Below are 25,486 nucleotides of genomic sequence, written 5' to 3' on the forward strand. Positions count from 1 at the left end.
TACATGTTCATCAGGATAGGATAATGATAGAGTATTAGGGCCACGCATGAAGAAAACTAATCTAATCTAGTTTTAGTTCAACTTTAATCTTGGTTGCTCTCTCTGACTGAAATGAGATCATCTCAACATGATGTTCCAACTTTATTCTCTATAATTGTAATAATTTGGAGTTTAAGCTCCTTATGCTCATCTAGACATCCGTCTTTATGCTTCCAGGATCTTTTTGCCGTGGACGTGGAGCCATATCGTTTCAGTGGAGTCAACATGACCGGTTTCCGCATCCTCAACACGGAAAACTCTCAGGTGACGTCAATCATCGAGAAGTGGTCGATGGAGCGGCTACAAGCTCCGCCTAAACCGGACTCGGGCCTGCTGGATGGTTTCATGACGGTAGGCGTACCTCTGTTTTCTCTTTCGATGCAACTGAGCGCTTTGCTGTTCTTGTAGGACTCAAATCAGTCCTACAAGTCTTTACAGTCTACATCAGTTTTGAGGATTTCATGGCATAAGCACTTGTTTTTTTATAAAATATTCTCTGATGAAGCCAACGGTGGAGCTAGTTAAGTCAATCCCACGTCCCATGATGCAGCGCTCCCGTTGTGGGCGTGGCAGCAGCAGCGCGGGCGCCCTCCACGCGGAATCTTTGCTTTGCCGCTCTTGGGTCTAAATGCTCAGTAATGAGGCGGTGTGAATGGTAATAGCCGTTTATCTGCCCTCCTGCCTCTCCCAGCTCTCCGCTGGGAGCGTGGCCAAAATATGACAATCTGTCAGTGTTCACGCAGAGCGAGGGAGCAAATTGGATGGAAATTATGGCCTCGGCTTTTTTTGGGATGCTGTCCAAAAAAAAAAAAAAGAAAAAAAAGAAGTGGGATAAGGTGATTTGAAAGTGAAAACAGGAATGAAGCTTGTCATGGACGTTCAAGGTCCCTCTCTGTGTCTCTCGGTGTAAACAGTCAATTTACCCCTCCCTCTCCTCACAACACCTTCCTTGCAGACAAACACCTCTTTTTTTTCCTCTCTCTCTCTCTCTGCTTCTTTCGCCTTGTTTTTCTTTTGTCTTGGCAGATTTAAGATCTGCGAGCAGATATCTAATGAAAAATGTGTCCTCACGTCAAAGACTTAAAGACAAGCCCCCAGATTAGTCGCGGTGTGAACGATGTCTCTTCATCTATCCGTCACGCCCTTCTCTGCTTTACGCAAACAATCTGTCAGAGAAATAAATGTGTTTTAACTTCTGGATACTTCCTGGATATATATATATATATATAAACATCTAAATTTACCACCGATTTCTGTAATATTTTACCATAAACATGTGTTAAACATAGTCACCATTCATCTTTTTTTCCTGCGTGACTAAACAAGCTCAGCAGTTATGTATGCAAAGAGATTAAAGCAAAGCACAGCGAGGTTAAATGACTTGATTCCATCCACTGGAAATTAATAGATGTTAGTGGAGACTGCTGAATTGATTAATAAGCGTCGCATGAATCATTTTGTCAGATCCTATTCTATATATTGACATATCTTACTGGACTAGAACTACCGTTAAATAATAAATAATACGTCCAGAGCTTCGTGCCAGCGTGATAAAGTGCTTCATTAGAGAGCTCTATTTACAAATCTGGGTTTCCGATATATAATCCTCAGAGTGTTCTGGCCTAAGAGGATATGATACACCGAGGAATAAACATATACCAGTGTGAATATATATATATGTATATGTACAGTGAGAGTGTTGATTTAATTACATAATAAAGGAAGAATAATCAAGAAACATTTATGTGGGTGTGTGCATTGGTTAGAATAAGATGAAATCAAAATGTCTCTTAATTCAGTGACATTTATGCGACACCGCTCTGGCCAGAGAAGCCTGGAAAGGTATCATTAAATTAAAATGTGTGAGGGCTACAGCAGCCAGTGTGTGACCTTCCACCCCCCACAACCCTCCAGCCTCCCTACAGCCTTTTATTTCCTCTCTCATACCTTTTCATTCTCTGCAACATGGGAGCCTTGCTGGGCTCTGGCTCTGGTTTTCTTTTTTTTTCTTCTTTTTTTTTTGTGCTCGGTGACCAGGCAACAGTTGTGTAGCGCTGGTTACCAGGACGACGCCATCCGTGTCACCTTGTGATTTCATGAAGGATTGATTGACTGAGATGGGAGGAGGAGGAGGAGGAAGGTAGGGGTTGACGATGAGTTCCGACAGGAATGATGGGGGTGGGGATGTCATGACTGCCGAGAGATGCATGTGACGCTTTCCTCAGCACCACTAGCCTCGCATTAATTTGGGGGCAGTGTATAATCACAGTGACACTCGGTGCCTTGGGTGAGGCCGAGTGTTGTCTCGGGGAAGGGTGTATAATGAGCGCTACCTTCGCGGCCGAGGCGAGCTCACAGACACAAACACTCAGCCTCTGAACTCTTTTTGTCAGAGGTATTTCTGACAGGCAGCGATGCAGAACGAAGAAGAGTGGGGGGGGCTAATTAGTCCGGTTCATGTGTGTGGACATGCGACATATCTTCCGCTTCATCTCTAACCATTTCCCCCGGAGTATTCTTCTAACTCAAATAGTTATAACTCGACTTGTTTTAACTGTGTATCATTAACAAGCAGTTAGACACGAACAACCTGTGTCAATACTGTATGTAGACACTGTTTGCATGTAATCTGATCATTATTTTTCCCCCATCTGTGTGTAATTATATGCCCGCAGCTATGGCCTTATTTGGTTTTATGCTTTGTCGTAATTTGCGTTCTTTTAAATCCCCATTCACAGATTCACTTAGTAAAACATCTCCCAGTTGTGTCTACATTTCCCACATCTGCATCATTTCATTTATGTCCATTATCGCTGAGCTACTGTGTGATGACAACAGAGGACTCCATGTTCTCAACTGAATATTGACCTATAATGGTTCATAATAATGACTCCGTTATTAATAGAGAGCAGATGTATAGATAATGTGTATTGCAGCCATGTGAGAATAATGTGGGCTAACGACCAGAAGAAAAAAACAAAAATTCAAAAAGAAATCAGCACGAATATGTGAGAGCAGAGCACATTTTCACAGGATGCTGGAAATAGCTGCTAATGACAATGATTCAAAAAAACATTTTTGCCCTCACAGTCTGTAAATTGACTTTTCTCTTTCTACTGAAAACCCTTAGAATCATTGAGTTGAATAGTGAATTGTGGTTGGCAACACTGATATCAGCTTCTTCTACATTTTTGTTGGATTCTAGCCAGGGGTGGAAATGGAAAATGTGGTTCATGCACAGGACGTTGGATGTTGGTCCGACGGAAGGTATAAAGGCCGTAGTAGCTTGTCTGCAATTGCATTACCCAGGTATATACTTTAAATTCATTTTTTTTCTAATGTCATTTAAATGCACTGATAGATAGAGATGTAAATCCACTTAATCGTCTTAGTACTGGTGTCTTCCTCAGCAGTAGCGTTGTTTTTTGTTTCTCCGTCCCTACACGGTTGTTGCTGGCAGTCTGCTTTGCCCCCACAGGAAACAAATTGCATACCACGCACGAGGGGATTCAGTGATACATGCACAGACCGAAGTTCCCATTTCACCAAATTTAGAGCGCGAAAGCGGTGATGTGCAACATGAAATCATTTCCTACCCACGTCCATTTTTAAAACATATCACTAATCGATCACTAATCAGGCCGGTGCATTCATGGCCTAAGTGTACGTACGTACTATGATAAGCGGGAGAGGCATCAACTGAAATGTTTCTCATTCACTGTGTGTTATCAAGCGCTGACAAACTGCATTGTGGGTCTGTTGTTTTACTTGTCTTACATTTTGTATAGGAATGCTGTCAGCCGATTATGCAAGTATTCCAGCACAGGTGCTAGCTTAGCGTTACAACTCAAAAAGAACGGGGAAACAAACACAATCGAGTGATTAGCCACGCTGTTAAATGTTTGCACAAACTGTACGTCAACAACACTCGTTCTGATTGGGTATCTGTGAATTCGTTGGAAAAGGAAACTTGGGAAAATCCGAACCGATTGATACTTTGATACTTTGATTGGACATGTGTTCTAAAAAATACTTGAATGGTGCATATAATTTGCACAAAACAATGTGTCTGGTGTGCAAAAGCCTTTAGGCAAAGTTCACCCACAAATGGCACAACGAACATCACTTTAGCAACAATAGCCGCTCTTGCTAAGTTAGCCGCGACAATACTAATGCTTTGCTCTGCAAATCTCCACTAGCCATTACTAGCATCGAGCGCCAGACCCGACCACCGTCAAACATTAAAGCGACTCATCCATGTGAGTGCAGCATAAATTATGCATAGTGACAAAATTGGTTGCAATGTAAACACAGTTTAGGACAGACATGCTTTGGTTTTATAATGTATTATTTATGGCCGGGGGGGACGTGTTACCCTTATTAGCTCAGCTGGTGAGGAGTTGTGCTTTGTCCTGGATTTGAAAACTGCCCAGTGACAGACAGCTCTATGCACTTATCTCATATTATGTCGTTTGACTCCAGATGTGAAAGAAAGGCAATTTTATTTTAATTTTCATAAAAAAATTTGGACACCCCTGGTTTAGGACATACAGGTTTTCCCCCTGTGGTTATGACATGTGTCACTGGAACATGAAAACCTACATTATAAATTGCATTTACAACCAACCAAAACTACAATAAGTGTGTTTTGTGATGAGTACAAATACAAATGTTTATAAATGTTGCCGTTTGATTTAGCGACACTGAGCGGGGGAATAAAGAATGGAGGGGAAAAAAGAGGAGGATGCAGGTTTTACTGAGAAATGCTCAAGGGAAGAGCGAGACAAGGAGAGACGAGACACCTTGCTGCATTAACAAGGGCTGTTGGGAGGAGAGTGGGATCCGCCTCCACACAGGGAGAGCAAGATGGAGGAACCTGTTGTAGGTGGCGGGGAGTGTGATTTACAATGCATGTTTACATACAAGCGTGTGTTTGTATTATCCTGTATGTAACTGTGAAACACGCTGAGCACACAGTGTGAGGTGTCTGATTTAGCGGCTCCTCCAAGAGGGGAGGGGGGTCTTCGGCTCTCAATAGTGGATTTGTTGTATGGAAGAAGCACATGGCTGCTCTTAGAGGTCTCTGTCTCTAGAAAGCTGAACTCATACCACACTCAGTTCGTATGCTGAGCCAAGTTTGGTGCTCGCCAGTCAATGTGATACTGAGGAGAGGATGTATACTGTAACTTTCCCTGACATTAATCACTTTAGTGGATATTAGATTCTGCATTTCGGGCTCCTTTAATTTGTTCAGGATTGACTTTGGCCTCAACACTGCAATTTAGAGAAGTTCAGTACATTGGATTTGGTCACATTCAATATCAATGCATGTAGCGGAGTGCTGCATGGTGGAGTGCAGCGGATTCTGTTTGGTTCATATAAAAATACATTCATTTTTAATTACTGTGATTATTCTCCAATTATTTTGGCCCACTTTTAGCTCAGCGATATATGAGTATTGACAACAGAAGTGAGTTAGAGAAACCCCTGAAAAAAGTTTTGTGTTGTCATAGTTTCTGAAACACTCATTGATCACAGTTAAGAGCTTCTCATCCAGAATTGTTCATTTGTCACATGTGCATGTTTTTTTAGGACGAAAAATACGAGCCTATTCACTTATGTCCAGCTCTATATCGCCTCGTTTCAATGTTTAATTTGATAGTGGATGGACAGAGCAAACCGAGCAAGCCCCACACACACTCACAGGTTGGTTGTGTCCATTACAGCAATGTGATCTCACTCCGTCTGATCTCAGTTGGCAGAGGAAAGAGCCTTTTAAAGACAGCAACTGTGGAGAGCAGACACTCGATGCCCTGTGCCGGGCACCACCAGCTGGGCTTGGCACAGCATCAACATTATTAGCACCAGTGCTCCCTTGGTCCATAGAAGCCTTTTGTGGGTGAGAGAACAGGCAGAGGCAGATGAGGTATTTAAAAGGCGAAATATATTATCCTTTGTTGGATTTTTGCTTCCTCTAACACATTATACTTTAATGCGGCTTTTATTCATTCTCTTCTTGTGTTGATAAACTAAACTGCGATGAGAATAAAAGGGAATTACAAATTAGATTAAAATGAAAAACAGATTGCCCTCCCCTGTAAGTTACACACTGTCTCACACATGCATGTACATGACAGACATTCCTCATCAGTATAACTCAGCAGGCTGTAGCTCTAGAGTTATATAGGACAATAAAAGCCTAAGCAATCAGGGACTACAGCCATCACCAGATGTCTATCATACAATCAGGCCATGGAAAATGGTGCTGGCAGCAGGGCCTGGGAGTGTCATGGTCATACTTGTGCTCAGCGATATTGGGTGGCCTTGGGATCTTTAGACGAGCTATCATCCTTTGAGAAGCTGGTTCTCCCTCCTATGTACACATACAGTACATATATAATATACACTGCACAGTATAGAGGGAAAAAAGTAGCACATGCTTACGTTTTCCTCTCTGTTTGTGCAGGTGCAGTTACTAGTTAGACACACATTTGGGGGGGTTATCAGTGGAAATCAAATTCAGTAGTTACACTTATATTTTGATTAATTTATTCACCTTATAATGATTATCACACTGCTCCTTAAATGCCTGCATGCACACTCACACCCCCAAAAGAAATCACTCCTATAGCTGTAGATAAACACATGCAAAAAGCATTCACACATGGAAAACAAGGAGCGATTCATGTTACACCATAACAAGTGGGCACATGCTGCCATAAAATAAACAAAAGTTGTTCCTACACATTTATTTTGAATTGTTAGCATCGTTCTACCTGGACATTGTGGAGAGGCCTCTCCAAAAATGCCCACTGTTTAGGAGCAGCCCAGATGTAATTAGCACTGCTTGTGTTGTTGACACTGTAAATCAAATATGGACTCCCTCCATACTGCCTGCATCCTCACAACCAGATGGTAGTAAAATGTGAACGACTGTTTAGCCCTTCAACAACTCCTCCAGCGTGGAGGAGTTGTAGAGTCCAGATCTTTCTGATGACGCCCATCTCTGAAGTGACTCCTGGTTTAATCACAACCCGTGTCATTTTTGTTATTGTGGAAATGTCTGACAGCGTATATAAAACGCACTAAAAGGGGGGAGAACCCGTGGAGAGGGTACCCACTTGTCTCTGTGGGTAAACCTGGCTGGAGGCTGATTAAATATGAGGAAAGGCCGTCAAGTTAAACAGGCACTTAATCAGATGTAGGGTCGAGGCAGCGTGGTGCTAATTAGGGCAGAGTCTGAAGTGGGCAGTGCTGCCAACAGCATGCTGTTGCCTGAAGGCTCTAGTGGGACGCCACTGCTCTGAGGATTCACAGACTCTGGTTTGGCACAAGTCATATTGATTGCTTCTCACACGCAGTCGCTTACAGTAGCAACCTGTGGCATTTTTACTAGTAGCATGTGGCTCAGGGACGGCGGTGTCCGTCTCTCAGTTGGTTGGTCCTTTTTGGACACTTTGCCATGAGCTTTTGTAAACATCCATGGCCTCCACAGAATTTTGATCCATAATTTAAAAGCAAGTCAGATTTAGTTTTTCCAGTATTTTACTAGGTGACCAAATACCTACACAACAATCATAATAATTAGCTCATTTTAGCTTGTTAACATGCTAAACTAAAATGCTGGACATTGAAAACATTAGTCAACATCTGTATCAAAGCAATATCAACGATGCTGTTCCGTAATGGTAGGGTTGGAGATCCTGGAAAATGTGTTTGAGCAGACTACATTTTGAATTCAAAAGTTCAAGCCCCTTTCTTCAGACTTCCCCCTGAAGCCACGCCTCCAGAGGACAGGAACACGCAACAAACACAGATTCACAAGCACTGCACAGCATTGGTAACTTCTATGTTGTTTGGATACTTGTTCAATTGACAACAAGATGATGACAAACAACAAATACAAATAAAAAGTTCACACAGACATAAAGTTAACCTACCAGTCCAGTAGGAAACGGAGCCACCATGTCATCCCTTTGCAGCCCTTTCTGGGCTTTCAGTCGCAGCACCGATGTTCATCTGGTTTTGGATCACTCTGCATCAGCCTTTTTCTTGGCAGTAGCATTTCCCAAAAAAACGTCTTTCGTATGCGACCAACACCAGTTTTTGGCACCTTTTCTGCCATAAAGTTGCTGCAACTCTATTTAGCAAGCTAGCATAAGCTCTGGCACTGTCTTCTGAGCATGCACGATTAGTGCACATGGGCCTTTCAATATAATTGGATGGTGTTTTTACAGGCCTGTCTGTTCCACAGCTGACATTTTTCATTATTGTGACAATGCTTTGATTAATCAGTTACAGGCATTTAAGTTTAAAGGCGACATAGACCGGAAGCTCCAATTAACGCTGCGTGTGTGTGTGTGTATCTGCGTCATTACGTCGTTTATGAAACCCTAAAGTTTCAGAACAAACAGTTCAGCCACTGCTGAGACAGTAGTGTTGTATTGTTTTCCTGGGCTCTGCAAAGAGGATCGGCACTTCCGTATGTTGATGATGTCATCAGTATACCTCACCACTCCTCTCACCACCGTAGCGTCTCCTGGTGCGGGCACTAGTCCGGGCACATCTGGTTTGCGTACATTCAACCGCAGAAGAAGAACTACTCTCGTTGTCGCTGCTGAGATGCAGAGCATCCACCGTGCCAGAGGGGGAGCTGTGTATCTGAGAGCTGGCCTATCTATTACGTCACTTCCAGGTACCTGGCCAATCACAGGACAGTGGGAAAGCTCTCGTTGGCTGGCCAATCACAACACAGTCCACGCTCTGGGGGTGTGATTTTGGTCTGAAACAGAGCGGCTGACGAGAGCGTCAGTGAGGAGATATTTCGATCGGCTCGTTTGCAGCGACTAGGAAGTTTTTAATCATGAAAACAAGTTAATATATGTAAGTAGACCTCCATAACTAACATATATGTGCGATACAAGCATTCTATGTCACCTTTAAATACAGTAAAAATGCTCCAGAAAATGATCTACCACCCTACTTTTAACACAGCACCATCAACTCCCAGCCACCAACATATAATCTTTTAATGTTATGTAGTTAAAGCACATTACCTTTTCCTTCACCCAGAGTCAGACCCTTTTGAAAAAACCTGATGTGCAATATTGTTTTTCTCCTGGCAGCAGCACTAGAGGTTTGTTTGGGACAAACAGGAAAAAATGAACTTGTCAGTATGAACAGCCTGTGCATGTTTAAACTACTTTACCCACTTGGGTATAAACAAACACACTGTGATGACCCTGTTTCAAGATCAAAAATAAAGTGCTCTGATGTTCAAGAAATATCTAAGCATCTGTCAGTATTTGATGAGATAAATACCTCGACATGATATCAATACTGAATAAATGTATGTACATACATCAGAGATGTGCTCATGCTGTCACTCCCATGGGAACCCCTATTTTAAACTCTCTGCAGTGCTTTTCTTTATCCTTCTTTAAAGTGCACTTAAATAGCCATAAATTTGCTTCCACATACAGCCATAAATCAATGGATTCGTTACCCAGGGGTTCTCATTGGAGAAAGCCTGTCTTACTTCCTTGTGACAAACAAAATGCAACTGGGATGTTTCATTGCCTCAGCATGTGGAAATGCAACGTGAGGAAGAGATTAAACCGCCACCACTACCGACACACAAAAGAAAGAGGAAAAAAACGACAGTGATGACATTGGCAAAGTCTTCCCGTATACCCACACTCTGAGCTACATCCACACACAGCTCAGAACATCCAGGAGGCGGAGGAGGAGAGACACTGAGAGAAGGAATAAAAAATGAATGGAGAGACAGAAGTGGACGAAGGAGAGACCAAAGGAGACATGGAGGAGAAGTTACAGAGAGATGACACTGTGCTGAGTCTCAGTCACCTGAGGGACTTTTTTTTTTTCCTCCACCAAAGTGATGTGACATGGCCCCCTCTCCCCTCTCTGCGAGGGAGCCAGAAACAGACATAATATAGTTCATAAATCACATGTGTCACATTTCAGTGTTTCTCCTCTTTTTTACTTTGGTAGTTGACTGAAACTTTTCGGACACATTCCATTACCTTACATAGGGGTCACATGGGACACCTGGGCAGCCCATGGACAAGTGGAAAGAGAACTTAGCTTGTAACTAGAGGGTTGCTGGTTGGAGTCCAAGGGCTGGGGTACATCCGGGGCAAGGTACCCAACCGCCATTGCTCAGGTGCAGCCCACTGCTCCTAATTGTGGGAAAGTTTCTAGTAGAGGATTGGGTTAAATGCGGAGAAGGAGAATTTCCCTACGGGGATTAATGAAGTATAAAAAAACAAAATACATGGTGACCTCCTACATACATTGCTGTTCTAGTAGTAGTAGCACCATGTTCTTATATTGCGGAATTGAAAGAGGAAGAGGATGAAACTAATCCAAAAAACAGAAAATAAACAAAAGTAGAACAATGCTGAGAACAAAAAAATCCTTATGATCTTCATAAGTCAATACAACTGACAGCCGATACTTGATGCCAGTTTTTTTTTGCTGATATGTTTGGCCTTTATACAAGTTTCAGAGAACTGTGCAAAATTATTTGAATAAGTAAAGATTGGTCATTTGATTAAATCATAATCGAAGCCGGGAAAAATGGCGAACCAGCTGGTGTGCAGCTTATAGTAGTAGCTTGGAATATGGACTGGAAACTGAAACTGTCCAATGGTAACAGAGTTTGCCCAAGCAGCTAAATATAATAAGCTAAAATGTTATGTCCCCTTATTTAAGCTGTAAATGTAAAACTCCTCAGGCACTTAACCTGCAGTAAACTGTAAAACTATAATGTGTTTTTTTGTTACAGAGACCTTGAATAAGCTTGTATTGCCTTTTTCATCCAATACTCAAACAACTAGACGGGCATCATTTGGAGGAGGTTGATTTCTGCGAAGTTAAAATCCTTCACTAATTATATCCAGACACGTCCCACCAGTGTCCAAGCCCCTTATGGGTTTTTAATTATTATTATTTCAGTCGGATAAAACATTAAGCCAATGACTGAGAGTTGAATCCTGATTAAAGTAAGAAATTATAATGTAATGAGGCATTTTTCCTTACATAAGCCTCAGCTTGACTGAGACTCCGAAATCCAAAAGCTTAGCTGACAGCACAGTTTGTGACGATGACAGTCTGTGGCACCGACTGCGCAGCGAAGCAGCACAGATACATATAAACTACGGCATGAAACGAATAATTACCTTCTTCCTCTATCAAATCATCAAACCCTGCAGGCCTGTCTGTGATCTGAGGGCAGAGTGACTTCAAGCTCAGAGAAAACAATGAGCTTCTCTCTCTCGCTCTCTCTCTCTCTCTTTTTCCACTGACACAGTGACTCTGATGCTGCTGGCAATGCTGCATGTGTGTGTGTGTGTGTGTGTGTGTGTGTGTGTTGCTTGACGCCCAGCTGCTGCAAGCCATCGATGCATGGTGAATAACAGGTCAGTGTTAATCTTATTAGGGCTAATAAGATGTATGTGATATGTATAAACAGCAGTTGCAGTGTGCACAAGCAGCCGCAGTACACACACATCTACATCAGGCGGTAGTGTGTGTGTGTGTGTGGTAAGAGGAATGCTGGGTAGTGAATGAGTGATTTAGAATAGGTGAAAAGAGAAAGAGAGATGTCATTTTTCAGGGTGCTACGTTATCAGAGGAATTATGGAATTATGCACAGGTGGCGAGTCAGTATGAATACTGATGTCGTGAAAATGAATATATTTGTGTACACAAACATACACACACGCACACACACCGCGGCGCTATAGCTCGGTTTCGCAGTCGCACCTGCTCTAAATGAGGAAACCGTACGCAACCACGACAAATGAGGCATGCCTCTGGGTAGCCTGCGAGTCGAGGGTTGTCATCGGGTCTGAGTGTATGTGTCTGTGTTTTTCCTGCGGATGTGGCACGCATGCTACATCTTCCTAATTGGTGCCCGCATCTGTGCTAATGTTTGTATGTTCCTCACGTTTCCTGTTCCTAAAAGAGGGAGGGGGCAAAATGCAAAGATAAACAAAGATGTGAAGGATGTACTGTAGAAGGTTAGGGGCATTACATGGGCAAATAAGTAATTAAAGTTATTAAGTCATTGGACTAAAACACACCCCAGCTACTGCCATGTAGTAGTTTAATCAATCAAACTGGCCAGGGCCGCCACAGTTCCCACCCTCAGCTAAATAGGAAATCATTGAAGAAGCAAACCAACCATTCTGTAAAATACAAATTTGTTCAAGAAGACCTGGAATCATCAGCCGGTCTGACCATGGGTCTTTCTGCATGGAGTTTGCATGTTCTCCCCATGTGTGCGTGGGTTTTCTCCGGGTTCTCCGGTTTCCTCCCACAGTCCAAAAACATGCATTATGGGGATTAGGTAAATTGGACACTCTAAACTGACCATAGGTGTGAGAGTGAATGGTTGTCTCTATGTGGCCCTGTGGTGGACTGGCTGAGATTGGTACAGCAACACCCAACAACCCTTATGTGGAGGGTAAAGCTTTAGAAAATGGATGGATGGAAGTCGGTGCAAACACCATGACAGAAAAATTACAGATTAGTCCACTCATGACAGATTGCACGATTTGTATAAGGGGAAAATACAGACGTGAGTGGGGGGAAAAAAAAAGAATATCTGTGGGTGGAATGCGTGAGGGATGACGACTACGGGGCAAATTACACCCGTCGTGTTTTCTCTGTTGGGCACAGCAGAGTCTGTGTGATCTCAAACAGCATGCATCCGGAGAAAACTACACGAGCAACGAGAGGCTGCGAGAGGCTCTCAGAGTTCCTTTTATTATTTGTGTTTTGCACTGTTTGAAGTGAAGTTTGCTCAGAGAAGATTATTTGTATTACAGATGTTTGAACTACTGAAAAATGTTTTGTTTTTTTCTTGAAATGCAGTTTGAGTTACAGTTTCCTGTAGCTTAAGTGTAATACCAGCATAAAGGCCTGTATATAATCTGTAAGAACAGAGAAGTTAGGGGCTGTGAGAAAAGAACGACATCATTGTTTTCTTATAGTCCTCGTTTGGGAGTTCTTGCTAACTTATTCTTGACACAAAATCCATGCATAATTTCTTTCTTGTGTGGTGTCCGACAACAGAACTGTTATCATTCCCTTTGAGGACTGAAGTATGAAATGTCCTGGCCGCCACAGCTAGCTTTGCTCTAGTTCTAGCCACCTCGAGAAAAAGAACAAATGTCCCTGATATGAGTATGTAACGGGCCTAACAGTTGGCAACCCTGGGAGCCAGTGCACAGAAGAATGAGATGACAGGTCAAATTCAGGCCAGAATAGATTTTACCCTCTGTTAGCTTACTGGCTGGTAGGAAGACTCAACATGCTAACAACTAGCCACAAGCTAAGCTGAAATGGGCCATATTTACCCCAGCGTTGTCCAATCCACTGAAGTAGTGTGTGATTTCAGTGGTTATGTGCATGTTTCAGTGGAAGAGACAGAAAGGAGACAAAGATTAGGCAGAGCATTTTGGGGACTTCTTGTTTCTTTTCCTATATCTGTCAGACTTTCCCAGGAGTCTCAGGATTGTGTTCCATGTTAAAGGAATACTTCACCCATTTGCATTTAGCTTTGTATTACTAGAATAGGGGTAGTATTTTTGAAAAATTGTGCTTCCTAACCTCAGTTTCCCCTGAGTTGAGAAATATCTTCATTCTTTTCTTTGTTACGTGCCCACCAGTGTCACTTGCTCCTGTTAGCGTAACTGGACGATGGCGGACACTGTTTACGTCCTACGAGTGGGTCTAAAAAGAGTGGAATTAGTGCTGCAGTTTCAAGTCTCACCAAGTGTCACTGGTGGGCACGTAACAAAAAAAGAATGCAACTGAGGTTGGGAAGCACAATTTTTCAAAAATACTACACCAGTGTCATCACTTCTAGTAATACAGTACAAAGCTAAATGCAAATCGGTATTCCCTAAGTATTCCCTTAAAAGACTCAAAACACCCCACAAGGCCTATGCTTGTCTGTGAGACAAATATCATAAAGATCACTCTTAACATTTGTTCTAAATTGAATGCAGTCTACCCCACCCCCCCGCTCTTGATCTCTCCAATACTTCTTTCCACCTCATGCTGACCTCGTTTTGTTTCCATCGCAGAGAGAGACTTTCAGGAACTGCTCCAGCATCAAATGCAAGTGTAGGGGAAAAGGGAATCGAGCCAGGCAATATTTAATATATCACAGCGAGCAAAAGTTAAAAGACGAGGGTAGAACTTCCAGGAAATCAGAGAGGGAATGAAAGGATGATATAAATCATTTAAGGAAGGAAAGAGGCTGGTGGAGGATTCATGGAATAGTTTGGCCCCAGAGTGTCCTGTCCAACATCTAATAAACTTTATCCACCAGTTGTATCTTACGTTATGATAAACAAATCATTCTCTCTGATGTTTTTCCGTTTACAAAACTCTGTTAAACTGTCAATGTAGCATATACAGCTTTTTCAGTCTTCCCCTTGAAACTGGATACGACACACATAATGTATATGAAGCCTCTCGGGGTAAATTTATTTTAGCATATCAAATGCTTGCTTATCATTTCTGTGCCTTTTGAGGCATTTTGTTGTTTGTTGTTGTTTTTTCCCACAAAGAACTGCTCTCAGTGTAACAGTTATAACCGTTCAAATTAAAGCTCACATTTATTCATCAGATCTTTCTCTTCCTCAAGTGCAGCCTGGCCTGTAACTACCGTTAAAAGACAAAAGGAAAAACAAATGTAACTGTTTCACCTCTGGCTGCTTTGTGTTGCATTGTGATGCGCGAGCCGTCTCGCGGAGCAACGAGAACACAAAACGATTTGATCTGGAGACTCTTTGTGCCGCATAGACTCGCAGAGAGAGTAAAACAAAGCAGTTCCATCGCCTGTGTTCCTCGAAGTCAAGGATAGGAGATGACATCTGGTGAGCTTTTGTGATGCGAGTCGTCAGTGTCCTGTGTCACATCAAAAAAATCTGAGCTGGGTTTCATGTTAGAGCGTAATTCGATGTGAATGGAAAAGTAAAAAAAAAAGCTGGGATTTAGGGCCGTGTCTGTTTTTTAAGTAAACACTTCTGTTTTTCGACAGAATATATTTATAGCTGTAATGATTTATTGGAAAAGGCAGTGTGTATAATGCAGTGGCACCAAAGTGAATAACAACTTAATGGCGTTAGGAATAGAAATGGGATAATTGAACTCGGATGAAAAAAGAGGGCAGTGGTGTTGTTGTTGGAGAAGTGAAGGTATATTCATTATTTTTGAAGGCATTAAAATAAATATAGAAGTGGAAGCGGAAAACTTAAATCAGTCAAAAATGTATTTTGTTGAATGAGTGAGTTGAAAAAAATGTATCATGTACTTGCGAAATGGAAGGCAGTGGACCTACGCTGAATGTGATTGTTACAACCTTTGTGAGAGAGGGAGGGTGGTGTGGGTGTGTGAAGAAAACGCTGGATTCACTCCAACAATATGTCTTTGTACGTAGCTGGCAACACAATAATTGGATGATTGAACATGATGCACTTTCCGTTCAGTGGGGAAAATAGTGTTTGGGATATTGACTGGTTGTGAAAAAATATATATATTTTAGTGAAATGGCAGACTCTCCCCCCTCCTAATCAGCGTTAACCACAAACGCCACACACAGACCTGCACAGTCACTGGGAGAGCAGATATGGCACATAGCTCTTCCATTTCCCAGGAAAGTAATGGAGATGAAAGAGTGCAGAGATTGCCTCTCCCATCCTCTGATCTGCTGCTGCCTTTGACATCAGCAGCCACCATCTCCAAAAGCACAGGAGAACATGGGGGGGACGAGCTAAAACTGACAATCTGCCTACAACTGCAACCAAACGTGAACTCCTTTCCCTCCTTCCTCCTGTCGGATTGCAAGATGTATTTCTTTAATTGGCCTGTCACCATAAATAAGGTTTGAATGTACTTTACATGAATCATTCTTTTACCCCTCCCAGACCTTTCATGTGTTCCCCCCCCCTCCATGTGGATGTCATGGATACTTTACTGCACCTATGGAGATGACATAGGGAGCTAAGCAGCGGCTCCGTGAGCTCCTGCTTTGTGCTCGGCTGTACTGAAGCACGGATCATTCTCTCTGACAGCCCGGCACATTCACAAAGACCCTATATAGCTGCTGCGGCGACTTTGTGTTCTCAAAGATGTTTTTCATACTCCCTCGCAGGTTGCTCGTCCAGGACTTGTCACATAAGATCACCGCCGTGTGTTTCCGTCTGTGTGGGACTGTGGAAAAGAGGATCTGAGCTGAGCTGTAATGTGTGGATCTGGGCACACTGAGTGCACGGGCTGAAAGAGAGGTGATGTGTGTGTGTGTGTGTGTGTGGGGGATTCATAGTATATGGCAAGGTGGAGTGGTAAAGAGTGTGTGAGAGATTTCAGCTTGAGCATTTGAGCATTTACTCCTTTTGATGACTCATTACTGGCTGTACAGTACACGGAGGACCATTTTTCATGTGTCCCAGCTCTGATTTGTGTGTATTTATCACGGTAAGAGACACGCGGCAGTCAGTTGTGACTTGTGCATTGGCAAGAATGTGGTGATACTTTTTTAACACCAGCCCTGTGTCGGACACTGGAGCAACACTGTACGACTGTCAGATTGTTTTTGCGCTATACACATCAACGCTGTCAAAACACTCACCTCATCTATATACAGTATATCTTCTTCTATAATCTTGTTCTTACCTTATTTCACTATTTTAATATTTATTATATGTTCATTTTGTATTTGGATTGTCATATTCTTCTGGCTTATCTTCTTTTTGTCATTGTCTTTGCGTATTTTCTACATGCAGTACTTGTAGCAGGAGAATCTTCCCAGTGTGAGGTCAATAAAGTCAAATCTAATCTAATCTTAATCTTAAAAAGTACATATCCCAACACAGGGGTGATGACATGATTGTGATACCACAAACAAGGTCATATTACGATTTATTAACCTCAAAAATAGCAAAAATAATGATGAAACAATATGCAGTTTTCTTAGGAAACATATAGCATCCTGTATATAAAAGTAAACATTATCTTCCTATCGCTCGTAGAACTAAAACTAGCCATTGACCCCATTAACCCTTTAACACCGAAGCCTCGAAATGTCTAATTTTGCTCATTTTATCTGTAAAAAGGCCAGAAAATGTCCTGTGAGTTAAGTGCTTTTGTCCATTTTTCCAGGATAACTTTCATTATCTGGCCATTGGAAACTTATGTACAGGTGTTTTTCTTACTCTCTCTGGTGACAAAGACTCTGATTCGCCGGCTTCCTGCAACAGTGCGGGTGAAATTACCGTAACAACCCCACGTTGTCTTTGACGTGCAACATCACAGCTTCTCAGAAACCGAGATATGCTCGGCATTAAAGGGTTAACTCCTCTAGAAATGTTTACTGAGATTGTAAATCAAATGAGAAATAGGCTCAGCAGATTTTCGGCTGACTGTTACCTCTGTCCTTCCACCGAGGCTTCACTCGTCAAACCGGAATGCTACGTCCAGTTTTTATATCCAGCGTGGTAAAAGTCGTGTGTGTGATTTGAGCTTGAACATTTTCTCCCCACTGATGACCTGTTGTGTGCATTATATGAAGGATTATTCTTCATCCATCCCAGCTCTCCTCTGTGTATACTGTATCTAGCACATTAAAGCAAGTGTTCCAGTCAGAGTCGTCCCTGTCTCTGTCTGCACTGGTGCCTGTTTTGAGTTGCCTCTCTCTGGGGAAACAGTCACACCCATCAGGAACCATTAGTCTTCACACTGACACGCTGGCCTTCCACTCCCTGGCAGAGCTTTCCTCAGCGTCTCAGACAGTGGTCGGGTATTTTTTACTAACAGACTGAGACACTGTGCCATTTGTGCAGGGCATTTACTGCGGGCATTAATCCTAATTTATGTTCTCTTGTCCTGTCTATAAGGCGTAAAAGCAAGTCACCCGAGACTCCGCGCAGTCTCTTATGTTCCTCGGCAGGTGAACAATCGCACAGATTAAAGGTCGTGGGGTGGGGTGGGGGCGGGGGGCCAAATGCATCGACAGGGTGTTGTAAAACGTCTAACAATATCGCCTTCCTGTTTGCAGACGGACGCGGCGCTGATGTACGACGCCGTGCACGTGGTGGCGGTGGCCGTGCAGCAATCGCAGCAGATCACCGTCAGCTCGCTGCAGTGCAATCGCCACAAGCCGTGGCGCTTCGGGGGCCGCTTCATCGGCCTCATCAAAGAGGTACGAGTCTCGACCTCTGAACTCTGTGTTGTGTTCTGTTACATTTTCCTTTTGTTGAATAATGCAAATGATGTTGAAGTCTAAATAACCACTGCATTATCCACAGTAACTACCCGTCTACCTGTTTTTTGCTTTATTTGGAGCTTTCATCTTCTTTCTCCCTGCTTTCTTCCTCCTCGCATATCTCCACCTGTTTTTATATCAAAGCCACTGTGTGCCTCCTCAACTCTGGTCAGGGTCGGCCATTTGCTTTGTTCTGCAAAGTACACTGGATGGTATCATTGTAGATAATTTTCAGGATGAGCCATTGTAGTGGCCCCACCCCCCCCCCTGCATCTGCCGTCGCTCTCCATGCCCGTCTTTTCCTCCGATGGCTTTGAAGTGAAACTTCAAGCACAATGAACCACATGCATAATGAAGTCTTACCTGTCAAACTTTCTTCTATTCTTGCTTTATTTTATTTTTTCTTCTTCTCTTGTTATGTTGTTGAGGTAGACGGCGAGGAGAGAGCGAGCTTGAATTCATAATTAAGGAGGGGGGAGAAACTTTCATGGTTAGAGGTTAGATTGATATGTTTGAGAGAGACGACTTTAAGGTGAGGGGAATGATGTACTGAGAGCTGATGATTTTTAGTTTGTTTAGACTGTGCTGTATTTCATTGCTCATATAGGCTCACTGGGACGGCCTGACTGGACGCGTTCTATTCAACAAGACCAACGGACTGAGAACAGATTTCGACCTGGATGTGATCAGTCTGAAGGAGGAGGGGCTGGAAAAGGTGCTTCTTCTGAGTCTTAGACTCCATTTAGTCCTGGTCTAAACACGCGTAGACAATGCTAAGTACAACTGTTAACACATGGCATTAAATATGCATCTGAACTGTGTCTCCTGTGATATGATTGGATGTCTGTTTCCAAAGCGTCTGCGTGGACGGATGTGTCTGCTGTCAGCATGTTTGTGTATGAGAGAGACAAGTGTGAGTGAATCAAAGCTCCTCTCGCACTCCTGTGACATGAAACGAGTTCTAAAGCACCACATAAAAAAGAAATCATGTGAAGATCAGAGTTGAAATTGTGCCGGAGGCTGCGAATGAAATTAACAGTATGGGCCCTGATTAGTGTAAAATAGTGTGTAACTGCCGCACATCAGAGGACGCCAGCTGTGGAGGCGGTCTCCGATCTGGGTTGAGAGCAGGTTGGGTTCACGCGCGGCCGGGAATGTGGACACACGTGTCCTCAAACCACCTCTGCGTGTGGATTTTGTGGACACATTGGAGGACACCATTGTGACCTGTACTTAGGAGTTATAAAAGAGCGGGTTTGCTCGTTTTGATTAGTTGTTATTTTTGTAAATGCTTAGTTTTAGTGTTAGTTTTTTGTATATTTGCCAGGTGCAAGAATCAAAAAGGTCATATAATTAGTTTTGTGTCATAAAAAACCCCAGCAAAAGATGCCATTTTAAAAATGTATTAGGACACATGAAGTATACTGTATGTGCATTATACTGCTGTTGGATACAGTTAGTGTGCCAGGTAATAATCAGTCAACAGACTAAAGACACACATGAGCATAATAACATAGATAATAATATGTAACCCTCATGAGACACAGGGAGTTCAACGTGAGGAAAAACACGTTGGACTAGAGGTTTTATATAGTAACCTTGGTCCGAACGGGGTCCGAAACGTCGAACTGTTAGTCTAGATGTGTCACAGTGATTTATTTATCTATCCATTGACTGAATCCATACCGAAATGCTTCAACAGATTGGAACATGGGATCCTAACAGCGGCCTGAATATGACAGAAAGTCACAAGAGCAAGGCGTCCAACGTCACCGATTCTCTGGCTAACAAATCCCTGCGTGTGTCCACCATACTGGTAAATACAGCCCATCGAAAACACAGTTACACTGGAAAAACAAAAAAATGACACCAGTGTCTATTTCTCTGTACAGGAGGAGCCATATGTGATGTTCAAGAAGTCCGACAAGCCTCTGTACGGGAATGACCGCTTTGAGGGTTACTGTATCGACCTGCTGAGGGAGCTCTCTGCCATCCTGGGTTTCCGCTACGAGGTGCGATTAGTGGAAGACGGGAAATACGGCATGCTGGACGAGAGCACGGGCCAGTGGAACGGCATGGTGCGAGAGCTGATGGACCATGTGAGTCATCAAGCAACGCCTCACACAGCTTGTAAAACGTCCAAATTTTAATTAAAAAAAAATAAATAAATACGGAGACATCACTGAAAGTGCCTCTAAATTCTGATATTTTACATTTTTGTCTAAGCGAGTGGCAATCTTTCCCAGTCCGGTGGTAATTTGTCAAATTGTCTCCAAAATCAAATTAATGGTTTCAAGTGTTTTCCAAAAGCTTGTTCCATTTTTTTTCTTCATGCCAACTCACAACGTGACTTTGTCCTTTTTTGGAACCACAGTGTGTGTACATCTGTTTATGGTAATGATGTCTTTTTTTTACAAATCCTTGACAGACTCAATTGGAAACCAGTTGGAAAACAAAGAGCTTACAAACGGGCCTTTTTCTTTGGTGCCAGACTAGTTTTTATAATGATAAATATAGATAATATACACCTTCCCTCTCATGACTTATTGCTGAAATGATTTCTCGTCTCGAGTAACATTGAGTAAGTTATTGTCTTGAAATGATTTTCTGAGCAGGCACTCTGCACTTCTAGGAGGGCCGATCTCACTTACGAGGGAACAGAAGGTGAAGTTGTTGCTGATTAAAATAATCTGAAGATTGTAGCCTCAGTGACTCACCTTTGACACCAACCACAGAAGAAGAAGGATCGAACAAACAACGTGTAATTTCCTGGAAAAACTCAGCCACCTCCCCGGCAATCTAGCTGAACTAATGACCCTGGCTATTTCCTCTCGTTTGTTGTGGCTCCGTTGACGACAGAAATCAGATTTTAATATGATTGTTTTCTCTCTTCTCTTCTATTTATTTTTTATTTTTTTGCCATTTACATGATTTCAATTGTTTTGTTTGGTTTCCTGTTCTCTCGTCGCAGAAAGCAGACCTGGCAGTGGCTCCTCTGACCATCACCTATGCAAGAGAGAAGGTCATCGACTTTTCCAAGCCCTTCATGACGTTGGGGATCAGTATCCTGTACCGCAAGCCCAACGGCACCAACCCCGGAGTGTTTTCCTTTCTCAACCCCCTCTCGCCTGATATCTGGATGTATATTCTGCTGGCTTGCTTGGGTGTCAGTTGTGTGCTGTTTGTCATAGCCAGGTAACAGGTCAACCCTGCCTTTGCCGTCCTCTAAAATCTTTATTTTCTCCCTTGTTTGGATTGCTTTTACTAAGAGGGTCATTCATTCACTGAAAATAATCAAGCTGTGACTTTTCTACAGCTTCCATGATGTAGATATGATCAATATCAGATTAATATAGTGGGTTTTTTTACATTTTCTTTGACTTTGCACAACTTTTTATAAGACTTTAAGCGCCAATCTCATTTTAGTTCAGGGGTCACATACAACAATATTTAATCCCAAGTGGGCAGGACCAGTAAAATAATAGCATAATACCCTATATCTTTCCCTTTTATTTACATTTAATGAAGTATCTTGTTACAAAACATTATGAACAACCAATTTCTTGGGAAAAATGAGGTCAATTTCAACAATTTTGACCGTTTCCACATGTACATAACAACTTACAGATCACAGTGGAATCTGGAAAGGTTGATTTCCATGCAATGATAACGTTATTCTTTATTAAACCTAGTAAATGAGCTAAAGCAGTTAGGAAAAACACAGGTGTGAGTCTACATCAGATGATTCCTTGCACTATTCCTGGCATTACCAACTTTAAAACCAGTAACCCATGTGATTAAACATCTGTAAGAAATTATCCCAGTGCACTGCTGTCATTGTAAAAGAGCAAATTCTTACAATATCTTAATAAAGCCGCCCCCCCGTTTACGCACCAATGCATGTACGGTGTAGAAAGGTGAGTGTTGACATCACACCTCCTCTTCCCTGTGCTCTGACCGTGAGAGGAACCGGGCTTAACGCATGTTTCATCAAATGTTACAATGGCAAAAAAAAATGATCACACGAGAGGTAAGCGGCAACTGTCACCTAAGTTAGCTCAGAATATGCAAATTTTACCCACAGCCCTTTTGTTTCCACGGTACAGTTCGTCGGGGTGGTAAGTGATTAGCATGCAATTGCCTTGATATTCTTGTTAAACGTGTCTAATTATAAGGCTTTTTATTTTGTTTGTTTGTTAACAGCAAAAAAAAAAAAGGAAAAGAAAAAGTTCTGCCAAGTGTAAAACTGAAGTACAGTGTTCTTTGCAGGTCGCCGAGCAGGTTCTCTCATAATTGCGGTATTGATTTGCACAGCCGAGGATTGATTGTTGAATCCCCCAAATGCAGAGTACATTATTTACTTTAATCCCCTGCAAATAGAGTAAGTGGCGTGGTTTTATGAAGTCCTGGCTTAGCGCAATAAAACACTAAACACCTCAGTCTCATCAGGGATTCACAACAATGTTGAGCCACACTCACATTTTGTCCTGACCAAACAATCTCATTTCAAGCTCCAGAAGAAAAACATTCTACTGAGTGGTTGACTTCCAGCTCCATTTGTGAGAGATTCCCTTCGTTTTGTGAACATAACAAATGGTATGTCCTTTTCTCAGGTAGAAAATCTCGATACCACGATTCACAACTGCACCGTAACATTTTGCAGCCCTGAGTCTTTGACACGCGTGTGATTTTAAAACCTTCGACGCGGCCTCTTTACTCGGCCTGAGCGTGGAAAGGCAACAGATCTATAAAGTCAGTCAAAGTAATTGAATCCAGCAGACAGTTAATGGAGGAAGCGTTTCGTGTTATTGTGGACGAGGACGTGCGAAGGGGAATAGGAACAGGAACAGGAGAGTCGGGGGAGGGAGCGAGAGAGAGAGAGAGGGATCTTTTTAGAATTCCGTGTGCAATCCGACATGTCCCTTGTGCTCGGTGTGAGGAGGTGACCTTACACCTGCGTGTTCCACATCCTCCCTCCCCCCTCTTCCCGGCGATCGGTGTGCAGAACACGGCCCACAGGAATACGGGCCAGCTACAGGCAAAGGTCATACGGAAGAATCATAGAGCTCGGTGCATACAGAATACACATGTAGATAGAAACAGCCGCGCACACATTATCTGATGGCACCCGCAGTTTCGCCTGAGGCCTCGGCTGAAAAGGATACGGGGTAAAAAAAAAAATGGTGATTTAAAAGAATAAATCACCAGATTTTGAGATGAACTTGATTCAACCAACGCAAACACAACACGGAGATCTGCACTCCCACACACAAACATGTACACATGGAATTCCAAGGAGATGGAGCTCATTGACATTCCAGTAAATCAAGCCTCCTGATGGGGGTCGACAGGGAAGAATTACCGCGTGTGTCGTCGGCGCCGTGACCACGTAGATGATTCGACCGCGAACAGGACGCTACGGAAAAATAGGTGTAAAAGGAAGAGCGTTTTCAGAATAAAAAAAACGCTGCCCCCGTTTCACGATGCTTATAAAAATAAGGCCGTTAATTATTATGCTGCTAAGGCAACAAAGAGGATCGAAGGACACATCTCTTCCTTCGTAGATGCACTGCAGTGCAGCCCTCTACGTGAAGCTGCTGCTCTTTATCTTATAAATAATATGGCGTGTACACATGTTTGTGTAAAATACACCGTAATATGCCACATTTATGGGCCCTCGAGCGCACACAGTGGCTGATTAGCATGCAGCATGTTAAGAGGAGCAGAACGCTCCTAAACAGCATCACCTGATGAGCCCCTCAACCCCCGCATTAGCAATGTTCCCACCATAACCACTTCAGCACAAACTCAATCAGCTCCTGATGCTTAACGCAAACCCAATCACCCCGCGCTAATGCTGTGCCACTTTTGCTTAGGATAATAAATGAGAAATGTCCACAACTGACCTGAAGATGCTGACAACCAGCGCTGAAGCAAGCAGCGAGTGCAGGAGGTGGGGGTTCGCTGGGACGGGGATGGGTTTAGGATGGGGGGATGACTGGGATGAAGGTGTGATGGCGACGCGAGGGGAAAAACAGCAAAGAGAGGGAAGAATGAAGAAAATAGAGGGAGGAAGGAAAAGAGCAATTCTCATGTTGGTGCTTTTAGGAGGACGTGGTGTCTAAAACATGATGGTGATTGCAGTTGCCATGGGGTGCACACACACACACCACGGCTCCTGACTCAGTTGAATCCAAATGAGCTCCAAAGATCATCACGTAGCAGGACATTATCACCAGTGACAGTGTTATTCCAGCCTATTGATCTGTTCTCACAATAAACTGATGGCATTTGAATATGCCAATACGCTGATCTCGGGCAAAAGCCTGAATGATTTCGCTTTTAGCCTCTGCAGAAACGGACCCTCGGGGGCCGCAGCGCAGCATTCCTGCACATTAACATTCTCTCTGTTCCTGCTTGGGGGTTTTAAGATGTATGTTTTTAATCTGCACTGCTTGAACACGTTATATGTTCCCTTTGCTCTGTGCTGACGTGTCTGTCTCTCTCCTCTCTCCTCTTGTAGGTTTAGCCCGTACGAGTGGTACAACCCGCATCCGTGCAACCCCGACTCAGACGTAGTGGAAAACAATTTTACTCTGCTCAATAGTTTCTGGTTTGGAGTTGGGGCTCTCATGCAGCAAGGTAGTTGCCTCAGCCTGTGGATGCTGGTGCTCTGTGGAGCTCAAGCTCTCTGTATCCCACTGTCTCTGAGGGGTTGGGGGTTGTTGTTTTTTTTTTACACCAGCGGCAAGAGAGAGGCCTCTGGGCGTCTGCACAGAATTTAGAGTAATTGTGCATATAATATCTTTTTAATTAGATCAACTTAGCTCATATAGGAATGTGGGTACAGTACATGTGGATATGAGGGATTTACATATTCAGTAAAATCAAATTCCCTGAATTTAAAACTGTGGTGTGTACCTTTTATAAATATAATTACATTTCCCTTATCAGCCTATCGGCTCCACACAACTCTCTTTGTCTTTCTCGGTATGGCGATGTTTAGATCTTGTGTTGCTTAGCAACATCCCCGCGCTGTTGTTTTATGTCAAGACAGACAGCGGCAACGGCACCATTGCGTAAATGTTTGCCGTGTGACTGAAAACACACACACAAAAAAAAGTGTCAGCTTAATATAAAAAT

At 42.9% G+C, this 25,486-nt stretch overlaps 1 protein-coding gene across 2 annotated transcripts in view; it reads left to right on the forward strand.

The window, feature by feature from the left end:
- Nucleotides 1-25,474, forward strand: part of LOC122783694 (glutamate receptor ionotropic, kainate 2-like) — a 53,884-nt gene extending 28,410 nt beyond the window's left edge. For both annotated transcript variants that reach the window (XM_044048487.1, XM_044048488.1), the window contains exons 6-12: nucleotides 217-390; nucleotides 18,137-18,280; nucleotides 18,951-19,058; nucleotides 20,046-20,159; nucleotides 20,236-20,442; nucleotides 21,315-21,538; nucleotides 24,867-25,474. In XM_044048487.1, coding sequence (XP_043904422.1) covers nucleotides 217-390; nucleotides 18,137-18,280; nucleotides 18,951-19,058; nucleotides 20,046-20,159; nucleotides 20,236-20,442; nucleotides 21,315-21,538; nucleotides 24,867-25,128 — 1,233 coding nt within the window. In that variant the 3' untranslated portion in view covers nucleotides 25,129-25,474. The remainder of the gene's footprint in view (nucleotides 1-216; nucleotides 391-18,136; nucleotides 18,281-18,950; nucleotides 19,059-20,045; nucleotides 20,160-20,235; nucleotides 20,443-21,314; nucleotides 21,539-24,866) is intronic.
- The last annotated feature ends 12 nt before the right edge of the window (nucleotides 25,475-25,486 follow it).

Source organism: Solea senegalensis, linkage group LG17, assembly GCF_019176455.1.
Source record: "Solea senegalensis isolate Sse05_10M linkage group LG17, IFAPA_SoseM_1, whole genome shotgun sequence".
NCBI lineage: Eukaryota > Metazoa > Chordata > Actinopteri > Pleuronectiformes > Soleidae > Solea > Solea senegalensis.